The 14,188-nt window shown below is 35.7% G+C and overlaps 1 protein-coding gene across 3 annotated transcripts in view; it reads left to right on the top strand.

Annotated features, from left to right (window-relative positions):
- The window catches only part of LOC135082510 (max-binding protein MNT-like), a 59,897-nt gene extending 51,984 nt beyond the window's left edge, over positions 1–7,913 (top strand). For all 3 annotated transcript variants that reach the window (XM_063977310.1, XM_063977308.1, XM_063977309.1), the window contains 5 exons: positions 120–206; positions 1,040–1,142; positions 2,401–2,469; positions 2,884–2,975; positions 3,595–7,913. In XM_063977310.1, coding sequence (XP_063833380.1) covers positions 120–206; positions 1,040–1,142; positions 2,401–2,469; positions 2,884–2,975; positions 3,595–3,747 — 504 coding nt within the window. In that variant the 3' untranslated portion in view covers positions 3,748–7,913. The remainder of the gene's footprint in view (positions 1–119; positions 207–1,039; positions 1,143–2,400; positions 2,470–2,883; positions 2,976–3,594) is intronic.
- The last annotated feature ends 6,275 nt before the right edge of the window (positions 7,914–14,188 follow it).

The raw sequence follows: 14,188 nt of genomic DNA on the forward strand, positions 1-14,188 counted from the left end.
TTTATAATATTAGTAGGGTAGCGTGTATTCCACCCACAATTTTAAAAAGTTTATTCTTCTCCTAATAACTAAAATCTAGGGTGGCGCATTTTCAAGCTAAAAATTGACTTTGTTTTCAGAACGGGCAGACGGTGGAGAACGGAGTGACGAACGCGCTTAGCACCGCCATCGTCCACCCCGCGCAAATACACCTACCTATATCACAAGTAAGTCGCCAGTTTAAATATAACCAATATAATGTAAAGGTAAAATTATTCTTGAATAAACAAAAAAAAACTGACTAATTCTTTCGTTGGTCATGTATTTGATGCCTCCGGCTGCATTTGTGAACACTGAGTTGTCTTGATTTTTCTTTTTAGTTCATTTTTAAAGGGCTTTTTAAGCAAGCCACTTAAAAAGCACTTTATTTTGATGTCCTACTCGACAGGTTTTGGGGCAAAAAAATTTTTTAAGACATTATGGCGCCTAAAATCCTCTATTTTATTTTTTCCAATTTTGATATAGCCAGTGTCACTCTCACGATTAAAACGTACATAACGACACCTCTCACGCTAAAATCGGTCAAGCCGATTAGGATGTAGGTCGTGCCAAAGAAATATACATACATACCCACATACATACATAAAATCGAAAAACATAACCTCCTTCTGGCGCCGTCGGGTAAAAATATCAATAATTCCAAGGCACTTTCTCTAAGTTCTTTCACAATTTCTTTAAAAAAATTCTCTAAGTGCTAACAGTATACGAATTACGAATCATGTATGACAAAATAAATATGCGTCTATGATACAACGCTATGAAGATAGTAGCACTAAGAAACGCGATTTGTGGTCAATAAACATTAATTCATAATTCGCACGTTTACTGAAAAACTGCACTAACTTAAAAAATGCGTTTTTCGAGTATTTACTCGATTCTTCTAACATTAATTTAATATGAAAATTATAAAGACTATCTTGTATATTATTGTATCGATTAACTAATTTTCCGATTGCTACTGTAAAATAAATTATAAAATGAAATCAATACTTCTTTCTAGGTGATGGGGAGTGGAGGCTTAGTGGTGGGTCCGGCGGCGTTACAACTTTTGTCAGCGGGTGGCGGCCTCCGAGTGTTGCAGACACAGGCCGTGCACACCAACGGTGAGATCATAATAACCTAGTAGAACAGTGAACAGTACACTAGCCTAAGTATAATTGCTGTTAGAAAATAGCACGTATAACTACTGCATACGACGCCACGGTGATCACCTTGATTATCGTCGTCTTATCACGCTCCTACCTGATACGTCGACGACTCACGAGCCGGCTAATGTTTCGATTAAGACGAGACGACTTATAAAAGCCGAGTCATAGTAAAAAAATCGTGCAGCATACTAATTAGATCTTGATTTCTGAGTTCTTGGTATCTCAAACTCACTGTGCTGACACGATGGCTCGATTTGGTGTCATACCGTGTGCTCGCTCACCGTGAGCGAGCATACGGTATGACACGGTGCCAGTGAGCCGATACAGTCATGGGCATGGTGTATAAACATACCAACTGTAACTTATGCGCTCCTGGTATCTTGTCGGCTGACGAGCCAACGACTCGACCCGGGCAGCCGACCGAGGTCGCCGTCAGACGACACGAGCGCAAGCATATCCACTGTGACTTATGCGCGCCTGGTACCTCGACGGCTCGGCAGCCGACAGCTCGACCGAAGGCAGCCGACCGCGACCGTTCCGTCAGCCGACTATTATCATCGAATGTCACAAACTCCCTGTGACTTTAAAAAACTTCTTTGTTTATTTCTCAGTTTATACCATTTATTTTCTTAATTACTTGTAGGGCTAATTAATTAATCTAAATAACAATCTAAGCTTTAACATTACAGGTTTTAATTAATTATCATAATATTAATTGCTTCCAATAACCTGCGAGTTTCTTAGTGACTGAGTAAAGCGCTTTTTAGAAGCTTTATTGTAAAAAATAAATTACTTTTATGGACTTTGTAATGTAATTGAGCCAAGTTGAAGGTACACACCTACATAACAGACAGAATGCACTAATTCTGTCTGTTATGTAGGTATGTGTCATGTTACATTATGTAAACTAATGTAATAAATGGATAAAAATGTGGAGGTATCACACAAAGTAATTACAGGCCATACCTTACAATTATTATAGGCCATAAACATTATTTATTTCCGTGCACATTATAAAAAGTGTTGCAACCTAAAATTACATAATTGCATAGTTTATTATAATTTTATTTCCGATTATGATAAAGTATTTCTATAAAAAAATAATGAAATGCCAAAAATGTTTAGATTTTAACCAAGTTTGCTTAACATAAATGCTGAAAAATGTTCAGTCGTACTAAAAAAAACACATTTAATATTTTCTTCTTGGTTACAGGTGTGACGGTGGAAAACAATAGGGCACCTAAAGAAAATGGACTAGTGTCTCCGACGCCGGTATCCACAGGTAAAGACAATTATTAGTAAATTACAGTCTAGAATTGAAAACTAGAATGTGAAAATTCATATCAGACATTAAGTACGCTAAAAAAGAATTCGCAAAGGACGATGTTTCAGAATCGTACGTCTCTAAGACGTATTTATTTATTTGTGTCATTTTAGGGTTAACTACTTTTTTGTTTTGGTTTTGGGTATTAATACTACTCTTATAAGATTTCGTAGGTGACTGCGCTGTGTTATTGTTATCCAATAGTGACAAACAGAGTTTATCTGTTATTTTTCAAGAACAGTGGATAACTTTGTCAGTTTCTTTACCGTAAATATTATAAAGTTACTATTGTATTGTTATTTTGCAGATTTTATGATTTCAGAATGGGCTCTTTCAGTCATCTATATTTATAATTTCTCTTGTTTGTCGCAGAAGGGGGCAGCATGGTCGTGAGTGGGCTGACGCCATTAGTGGTGTCGCAGCCCACCGCGCATCTGCTGCAGACACACACGCTCACGCATAAGGTAGTGGTAGCTCAATATTATCACAATTTTTGGGACCGAATGCGATTGGGACCATTTTTCAATTCGTAACGAAATGCGAATGTGACGGTCAGGATAAAACTCAGCCATACAAGCTTGTTACATAATATTGCTTAAGTATCTGCAGAAATATACATAATTCGTCGCTTGCCTCTCTAACTGACGTATCTGACATATTTTTCGAAACTGAGTTATCTATACCATCTTAATCAATTTCGCGAGACGAATCGATCTGTCTAATCGCCTGAAAATTTTGCAAAATGTCAGTTACGTTAGTTAGAGAGGCAAGCGACGAATTTTGATCAAAGAAAATATTAATCTGCACAAGTCTGTTATTATCGCGTGTTACACGTAATTACGTTCGGCATTAAAGAAGTCCTATTATGACGCATTGACGATGAGATCATACATACTCGTAATACTTTTTAACGATATTTTTTCAGTAGGTAAACTTATTGTTACATCAAATCTGTTAGTTCCTTTGAATTTGATTCATTCTTTTTCCTATTATGGATAGATATTATTGTAGTTACCATTCTCAGGCACGTACCAATATCCTTATCGTTATATTTAATTATCTAAAATTATGTTTTATTTACAGATGGTTGAAACACAAATGGTGAAAGGCAACGTTGCCCCACTGACCGTTAGCGCGCAGTACCTGAGCACGACCATAGTCAAGCCCGTCGTGGTCGTGTCTGCCGCGCACACGCCGCCGCCCGCGCCCCTGCCGCACCACCCGCCCCCCTCGTGATCCCGCCGGGCGCTGCGCCTGCACGCCTCCTCCAGCTGAGCTCTGCATGCCTGGTACTTTGAGAAAACCGAAAGATTGGGTCTGATGATTTAGAAGAACGTTCTTGAGTCTGCTGAGATTAAAACTATAAAAGTGTGATGGTGAGAACACCAGCTCTACTGAATTTAACTAACTATAGCCAGACCGAAATTCTGAGCTTAAGGCACACTTCAAACTGGCGATGAGACTCAAAATAGAGCTTTGTGAAGAATTACCAATATGATTATGGCACAAGATACCAAGATTGTGATTAGCCCAGCAGTTCTACTTCCATCAGAATAGGCTAAAGGTCTCAAACTTTTAAGCTGGAATACCTGTCATCATGATTGTTACTCTTGGTGCGTGCTTGAAACAGCGCTAAGATCAAATAACTTTAACGGAGTAGCAGAAGTACTTAACACTCTATGTCTCACGAGCAGAGCAGGATCAAAAGTTAAAGTTCCTCCCGCGTGAAAGGGCGTGTTTTGTGTTGGGTTGACTCCTCCTAGGCCCAAGTTTTCGACCCTCTTCTTTCTTCACTGCCAAAGTATTCTGTAGCAATAATTACGGTAATGCGAGTGACTTTTCCTATGTGAGGTTTAACGCAATAGTGCAGGTGGCTTGAAAAACAGTGCGTCAAGACTGTGGATGCGACTACATGACTATCTTGAGCGAAGTGACTGGCGGTGGATCCGACCATCGCACTACAAGTTAACTCTTTATATTTTTCTACTGATACCGATAGTCCATATTGTGATCGCATACAATAATTTAATAGTTTTACGAGTGAATGTAATAAATCCATTATTTAATTTTTATTTATTGTTAGAACTAGGGAGCAAAAATATAGTCAAAATTACGAAATGGATCGGAGCGGATTCTAAAAGTGCGGTGAAAATCGACGATATCATAGTCTATTACAGTTGATTCGGGCGCCTACGCAACTGAGCGAGTTTAAAAATAAGTGTGAGACGCAAAAAATAATTGATTTTCTAAGGTGTCACAATCAGACTATCTAAATGAACTAAATGAATACTTTTCCATGAATCGTGACGACGTAGGTTTAGGCTAAAGTGTACTTGTTATGTATAGACTAACAAGATGAAAGTTTATTTTTGCTATATAATCTGTGATGTGTGCAGTTTAGGTACTGTAGAAAACTCTGTACAAAGACGTCTATAGGTGTTGTCAATTTCTAACAATGAGTGTTATAAAGTCAATATAAAATGATAATTAGGTATTATAAAAATTGTGGCTTATACGTGTAAAATGCAATATTAATTTTGAACATCTTATGTGATATGAGCTGGCATCAAGCACTAAGAAACCAGAAGTTAGAGAGAGTGGTCCGATTTCTTTGCGAAATGCATTTAATTAATTATTATTTGCTGGGTGTTGTTAATGTCACAATAAGTGTGATCTAAGCAAAAATAACCGATGCATTTAGGATATTAATGATTTATAAAGAACTTCGTGTTTGGTGTAATAATAAGGTTTAATTATTATTAATCAGATGTAAAAATGCATTTGATTACTAAATACATATTTGTGTAATATTGTGGCATTAGTACTAGGGCATTATGGCTCTCGAGGAGTGTCTGGTTTCTTGTGCTGGCACGGGCCGCGCGGCCGTCCTCACAGTGTGCCTAAAGGGATAGCGGAATTACTAAAGTAAATAATTAGTTTCGGTCGGCCAAGCTAAATATAGGTCATTGTATTAGGCCTTTGACAAGCTTTCGGTTAATGGAAGGCACGTCTTTGTCGTACTTGTCCCAAACTAAATTAAGTTTGATACGTCGAAAAGACGTATGGTTGAAATCGACATGTTACGTCGTATAAACGTGGATTAGTTAATAAGTAAGGCAAGTATGTATCTAATAAAGTAAGTATGTTAGAGGAATTTGGGGTATAAATTGAAAGTAAAATAAAATTCAATTTGGCTTGGCTGGTTCGAAAGTTTCGATTCTGAAATCACCTTTCAACGCTTTAAAATACTTTTTCAGTGTTGAAAGCGGATTATGTTAATGTATAAGTAAGTCGAGGGTATACTTTAGCTCTCTGTTTCTGCGTTGTTAAGTTTTGCCGGCGTTTCAACGTTGTTCTTGTTAACTTAGCATTGTAATGATGGGTCAGACAAACACTGGATTAAAATATAATAAAAGGAATTTTAGTTTGTACTTACTATTTTGGAAATTAATATTCTAAATTTAAAAAGTGCGGCAAAGTTACGTCAATCTTTTCACAGTGAATGCCTGACCTACTTTTGTACTCTCCGTCTCTTTCGCTCACTTCGTCGAAGGTTAATATAAAAAGGGACAGTGATATGTAACATTCGGTCTTCAATAAAGCAATATTGTGCCAACAGATGACGGTTGAAATTGTTGGATTTTTTGGTGTATTATGTTTTTAAGGAGCCTAAGTTAAAAATGAGAGTTTTCACATTTGCCTTTTGTACGTCTTTAGGACGTATGTTTTAATTTCTTTGGTTATTCAAAACTCTCAAATTTAACATTCTATTTCAATGCGTTTTTACTTAAAATACACTCAACAGCACACTCTTGGATTTAGTGCGAGTAAAAATATGAACAAACATTAGAGTTCCCAATTTTAAACAGGGATTGCTAAGTTTCAACGAATTGAAATAGATAGGCTCAAAATACTTTATGAACGAGCTTACACTGACTGCTCAGACATAATTTAATATCGATAATGACAGTGCAATAATACTTACAAAAATAAAATATATGTATCTTCTTTCTCTACCAAAAATAAATGAATATTTTTGCATCAAAATTACATGCTAAATTGTAATATACAGTTGCCACCCATGTAATAATACAAATCAAAATAGCTGTATTTTGGCAGGTAAATATGTACTATTTTTCTATTACATGAGAAAATTTAATGGAAATAGTCACATAGTTTGCTATAGGTTATCAGAAGCGATAAGAGACTGCATTTAGGCTTTGGGAAATATCATAAGTAGATATAATGACATTTAGCTGGATACTAAAACGGGAATGTGAAAATTCTGCCAACTTACTCAGTATCATTTGAAGACATTCTTTGAATTTTTCCTTAGTTTGGGAATATTTTCGGTACGTTCTCACTCAATGGTTACATTTTGGGAAAGTGATATTGCTATAATTTTGTAACTTTCATTTTTTTATTAGTACATAATTGGCTGAAATCTATCTATGAGTATTGTGTTGTGATTAAAATTATATCTTATTCATAATGTTTTAATGGCAGGTTGGCACGCATAACTTTAAGTACCGTTTTAGTATACAGTTGTACAGCAGTGCTAGAATTTTGGGGCTAAAATACTAAGATTATAGCACCGCTGTATCTTATTTAATTAGGAAGGGTGGCAACCCGAGCATTTCATTTTTATTTTATATAAAATAACAATAATTCATTATTTACTTATTTTAAATGTTTAGTCCTGAGGTATGGTCTCAAATGTAAATTGATTTAAAATAAAATTATTATTTCTATAGTAAAATAACACATTTTACCCGACTGTGTAAGGAGGGCTATATTTTCTATTATAATATATAACTGGATGTGTTTGTTATTTATTTATACATTTTATGATAAGTATTTAGTGTTAAATTAGATACACTTTCCTATTATTTGTAATATTATGTACATTTCTATTTATTTTCATCTGGTAAAACTTACGATTGGCTGTGACTGTCTTGGAATTTTTTTGTCACTTAAATGTCGTTTTGTGCGATTAGTCATGATTTTTATTGTATTAATTATTATTTTTTAATTATTCGGCTGCAATCTGTACTATGGCTCATTTTCTATTCTCATTATTTTAAATTATTAATTATATTTTACGATTAATTTAATAATACAGAGCCCGCTCCATCGATTAAGTGTTTGTGTCTATTTTTTGTGCTTTAATACTTTTTCAAAAAAGCAGTATTTTCATCAAAACAGTGCTTTTTGAACTGATAATAATATTTTTGTCACTTTGCCTAATTATTAGGTTGAATGGAAATATGTAAAAATAATATAAATAAAGAGAGAATTTTATTTTAATTGTAATAATATTCTGAAGCGAAATGCTCATGTAAATAAAATGACGTAGTGTATAAAGTTATAATATGTTAGAAATACACAAAAACTACATATTTTTTACTGTCTTTCATTCCAAAACCCAAATTGAACTACTTGCAAGTAATAGTTGCAAAAACACGAAAGAATATAACTTATTATGGTAGGTATAACCAAAATATAAATATTGGCACTTGGACCATTATTGCACAAAGCTACTTTCTAAGCAAAGTTTGTACCAAGCAACTGTAGAAGAAAGGAAGAAGAATCTACTCAAATACATTTAATTTTGTTAAATAAACATATATTTAAACATTGAAGTAATATTACTACGTATAGAACAGACATCGCGAACAAAATTATGTGCAGTGCGGGGTGCGGGGCGGGAATTTGACGGACAGCTGTCAGTCAAATCCATGACTATCAAGTTTCATAATTTATGGCGATAAAATCTGCACCAGAAAATGTCGTACTTCATTGCTAGGATTGCGCGAATAGTGACGTTCCTGCGGTCGCCTCATCATAGACATTTTTAATCGATTGTGAAAATAAACAAATCGACTAAATTGTGTTATTTATAATTTTCATGGTGCTCAATAGCAAAAATGTTCAGCTACTTACATTATTTTCTTTTATTATATTGTGCGTTTCCTGTAATGTAATCTAAGCGCCCCTTCTTTAGACTAATATTAGCCCTCCTAGACAAGTGACAAAACGTGGCAGTTGAAACGAAATCACTTCGCTCTGCCGTTTTTTGGTGTTAGTTACTTCACTCTGTGATGCGAATTTAAAATTACAACTGGCGATTCCGAATTCACAACTGAGGGGATTGTGGCTAACGTGTTACTTGTGCTACAAGTGCGTATGGGCTTCATACTGATGCTTAAGCCTTTAATAATTTTTCTTCCCGATTAAAATCTAATGTAATCGATAATCGCCTTGAGAATCGTTAACTGGTATTTTCTAATTCGATAAAAAAATTACCCATCTCTAGTTTAAAACTGTCATCCAACAGCGCACGAAATATCATGAGTTATAGATAATGATACCATTACAGAGGCGACACTTCGTTTACGTTTAGTTTCTGCCTATTGAATTGGATACTGTAAGGAATCATCGTCATCATCATTTTAGCTACTGGACGTCCACTTCTGAACAAAGGCCTCCTCCAATGATTTTCACGTCGCCCAGTTGATAGTGGCCTGCACACAGCGTCTTCCTGCTATCTTTAGTCAGTCCATCTTGAGATTTTAGAAAAATTCCCACTCGTCACGGTAGGGAACTCCGGAACCTTTCTGACGTTCAGTTATTTTATTGTCACTATTGTTAACTATTGAGCTCCTCAGCGGTTGAGTACTCGTATAATAGCTGTACCTCAATTCTATACAAAGTGAGGTAGAAGTTACGGGACTATTCCCACCTCTCCTTTCCACCGCTGCATCTCCTGTGTAGCTAGCACCTAGATTAGTTGATTTAAAGCCAAGGTATTATATCAGTTTTTAGGTAATGACTTAGTGCATCTAAAAATAGAAAAAAGGTAAGTTCACTTTCTAATTTTTTTTGTAACATTGAAAAATCCTATATTACTATTATGGAAGCAATAAACGTATTGAGTATTGAAATCTAAAAAGAAGCATCATTTTTTTTAACGTTCAAGTGTTCCTAAGAAATTTTAATTTGAGCTTTTGGTAAACTTTTTGATGGCAACGTATTGCTTACTTTTTCAGCTGTCGAACGAATTCACTTTTATATTTATAGGTCGTGTACATCGGTAGATTTTGCTAAATAAAAGAATCCATCCGGACTCAGAAATAAAAAAATTAAAATAGCTGTAATTTTTAAATAGTAGGGATAAAATGTTTTATCAGTAGATTTGTCGATAAAATTGATCATATTACTGCGCCCTAACGGGTCGGACACTGATGACCAGACACACTGTATAATTATTATAATTTTAGCCTATCTCGTGTGCTAGGTGTCAATAATTAGGGTGATTTACTAACTAACCAATCGCATACGAACAACAGCAGTGAGATTCGAACAAGTTTGATCCATGATGCCGCACGACTATTGTGTGAGCCCACTCGTAACCCAAGCTTATTTAGCTTAACACGAGGGGCTGGACGGGACTATTAGTAATTTGTGCAATACAAATTGCTAATAATCGTTAAAAAAATATTTTTATTGCTTTATTTAACCTTCCTTTCGTATAGTAATTTATGAGTCAGTGTAAAGTCTGCGATTTTTAATCTTTGAAATTTTCGTAAAATGGCTGCCGCCGCGGTGACGCCTTGTAATTGACAAATTAAAATTAAATTAGTGTTTTAAAGTGCATAAATGTACAACATAATGGTAACAAGTCATTCCTTGATTTTTACTTAATATGTTTCTGGAGTTATTTGAACAGTATTTTCGTGTATAGGATGGTATATTTTCAAAAAACAAAACTGCACCCAAGCGTGTTGTCACAGCAACCGCTGGGCACATACTAATTGAAGATCGGTCCACGGACCTGTTTGCGTGCCAGAAACAATCTCGTTGACATGTCTTCTCTAGTACGTAGTACATTATAACTCAATGTATTTAAACACCTATAAAAACCGCACAAAAATATTTATATTGCGCGGTATCAAACCTCTACCTCAGCAATTCATGCAGCCGCCTTCTGATTATTTGATATTACTTACCTATACTGAAACGAGAAATTAAAGAAAGTTCACTTACCTCTGTGGTTACCTTATAAAAGGTGTTGTGTAATTTACTTATACCTCTCGTTCCCACCGCTGCTGCTGCAACTCCTGTGTAGCCAGGATCTACAGCTTGACCGCCAATAAAAACCCAACCAGTGAAGCTCAAGTTTATCCTGGGGGAAAGTTAACTGTCATTGGACCCGCAACAAAATTAATCAGAAGAACTTAAATGAGGAGTTCGAAGGCAAGGTTCGTAGACTGGCCAGCATGGAGTGTAGACCAAATCCTTCCATTTGCCTCTGGTAAATAAAAGAGAGTCGTCAGACAGAGACTAATGCCCGTTTTCACCATCAATCCCTAATTTTTAAGTGACCCCTATGTTAACATTTAACAGGAATTAGGGATTGATGGTAAAAACGGGCATTAATGGCCTAATGATCTAAGATAAGATAATGACCTGTTGATGTCGATGGTACGCTTTCTCGATTTTCCAAAATGTGAAAAGCTTTTTGAAATAAAAGCACAGGGAATTTCAAATTTTATAAATTTTGTGAAATAAAAAACACGATGTACCTATTCGATGTTAATTTTGTTATGAGAAAATTGCTAGGTAACGAAAGTTATAAAAGTCACTATACAATTTATAACAGTCAAAAATAGGGGTCCCCTATTTTCTTTCTAGACACATAAAGTTAATTAGGCTGGAAAAGTCTTATTTGATAATTAGAAGTTCACTGACTCTATTAATTAATGAGTTCAGTTACCCCATGGGTTCTATGATGGTATGTTATGGTGGTAACTAACTACAAGTAGATATCTACAAGGATAAGTATTAAGTAGGTATCATAGCATGACTAGGCATATCAAAAACACTGGAGAAGACCTTGGCTCAGCAATAATTAAAAAAAAAAACAAACGCACGAATTGACAACCTCCTCCTTTTTTAAAGTCGGTAAAAACCAATCAAGTGCGGTTTGAGTTCACACGAGACGGGTTGCGTAGTTTGACTATCGTATAAAATTAAGATTTGTGCTCTTATAAATCTATCTATTAGAGGTTTTTTAGGTAAATGCTTTTTCCTCTTTTTCTGCACACCTTTTTCCTCTTTTCTGCGGCAAGAAAAATATAAATAAGTATTTAATACCTTACATAATTATATTTATTGTTTTTCAACTTTACCTAACTATGGCTGGGTTGCATCATCTTACTTTAACTATGACAAACGTCAAAAATCTGCCAAACTCCATAAAAAATACAACGGTTATCGTTATAGTTACGGTCAAAGTTAGGTGGAGCAAGTCAGCCTAAGTAACCAACAAACAAAATGATAGAAGGACAACGCTTACCTAAATTACTAGAATCTGGCACCAAATGGATACGGAACTCTACAAAATATCCTTGTAGCTAGTTTATTACCAGATTTACCTACTCCTAAGACGATGATCCTTCTTCGATGCAATCACTTACTGTTCATTAATATTCTCTCAAATTATGACACGAAGGTCTTCTTCTTCAAACTATTTTGAGGTTGTGATGTTTTTAAGAGACGAGGTTGCATTGTACCAATAACTTTCTTCCGTGTTATCAAGGCCTTGATGTCAACGAACGATAGTGATAATAATCTTATTTCCTAATGATGTAATGTTTAATCTGGTTGTGTCATTAAAATAGGAAAAGTGGACACAGCTACGTAAAATTTCAGTGCAAATACTGGTATTTTATCAACATCAGCAGGTCGTTTCTCTCTGCAGGAACAAGACCTCAATTTACCAGCTAGCACCATCTTACCTAAGTCTGTCGCCATAACAACAATGTTAACAGCATTGTTGTGTTCCGGCAGTTAGAGGTAAGATAGCCAGTTCCTCCGTGGTTGAGGATTCCGGGTGAAGCTCGCTTCCACCTTCGGTCTGATCGTCACTTACCATCAGGTGAGATACAGGCCAAGAGCTTCGCGCTGTGGATAAAAAAAAATGCCAGAGACAAATGGAGAATTTGGCCTACATTCACCACCCTGTAGGGTAATTCAAGTGCAATCTGTCATTTCAATCTATTCTATTTGTCATTTAGCTTGTTTAATCTGCCCCCCTAGACAAAACGCACTTTTTGATCGAATCGAAAATCGAATACGTCAAAACTCCATACAAAAAAGGGGCTTTTCGACCACTTTGCGATTATAATTTGCACTTTGTCTAGACCCACTGTGCTCAATAAAGTGCACAATATTTAAGCAGGATATGGTTGCACGCGGATTTTTAGAGAGTTAAATCTTTTGGCCAATAGAAAACGTCATAATAGTTATTATATGAACTGGGATTGGTCAATGACTTTTGAAATTAAAATCCGATGGCCTGAAAAAATCGGTTTTCCAACAAACGTCAGTTACGCGCAAGGAGGTTTAGCTATTTATCCATCGAAGTTAATAAGGGAGAAGACATAAGACTAATTTTATTATTTGCCTGCCGCGACCCGGTTTTTACAAACAATGACGATGACGACCGATGAACCAGTAACGAGGAGCACACTTAGCAATGCTTCCAGGTTGCGCCTCGGTATCAATTAAGTAACATTTTTCGTTAAGTTTACTTTATGGTCAACTAAAGGACTTTTGCCGTTTCCATGGACAAACTCGAAGTATGATAACTACAGTCATTGTCAAAATTTTGCACTGCCATTGCCGCTGGATACCATATATCGCTACTATATTCATAGATAATAGACTTTCAGTTAATCGTCAAAATTGACATTGTTTTTTAAATAACAACAAATGGTATGAATTTTTAAATGTGATATTTTTATAAAGGTAAGTCCCCAAAACAACATTTGATAGCCTATTTTCTTTCGTTGGCATCTAAGTTCCTGTTTTCTACATATATGTTACTACTCCTATTTGATAAGTAACTAAAAACTTTGTCATTTTTTCCGTGTGAACAAAAGCCCTATAAATCACCTATTTTTACCTAGTAGGTATACCCTTCATATTTATGCTAGACGTGTTGCAAAGACAACAATAATTATTATTAGCATAGCATGCCATAGGTACTACTCGTACCTATGTACGTGTGGAATGGCTCACATACTACCCGTTCGCGCTAAGTTTGCCGCCCTTCTGACCGACCGCACCAACAAACCACACTACCAGTAGTGTCGTGGGGAATATTTTTTCCCTTCTACACTACCAAGCCAGTAGTGTCGTGGGTTATTTATAAAGACCATACATCTTCATTCCCATCGACACTACTCCATAACTAAACGCGCGTCCCCTCCCCCAACCGCGATTAAAGGCAATCGGTTAGTGATTAAACGCAATTAATGTGTCTTATTTTATGCAAATACACAATTCTTATCAATATTAATAAATAAAAAACATTCTAAATATAGTTTGTTATAGTTATAGACGTTTCCCTTCGAGTGACGTCATATCGCCAGCGGCAAACTTAAAGCGAACGGATAGTAATTAAGCTGTAAATACCTATACCCTTGAGCCATGTGCGTGTGGACTGAGTTACTTAGGGCTGTTATGGATAATAATATGTAGTTTCGGTTATGGATACGGTTACGGATATAGGAATAATATTATACCGGTTTCGGTTACGGATATTTCTATTAAATAGTGTAATAAACTACATGTAGGTATAATATGTTATTTAAAAGTCAATTACAAAAGT

This window comes from Ostrinia nubilalis, chromosome 21 (assembly GCF_963855985.1).
Source record: "Ostrinia nubilalis chromosome 21, ilOstNubi1.1, whole genome shotgun sequence".
Taxonomy (NCBI): domain Eukaryota; kingdom Metazoa; phylum Arthropoda; class Insecta; order Lepidoptera; family Crambidae; genus Ostrinia; species Ostrinia nubilalis.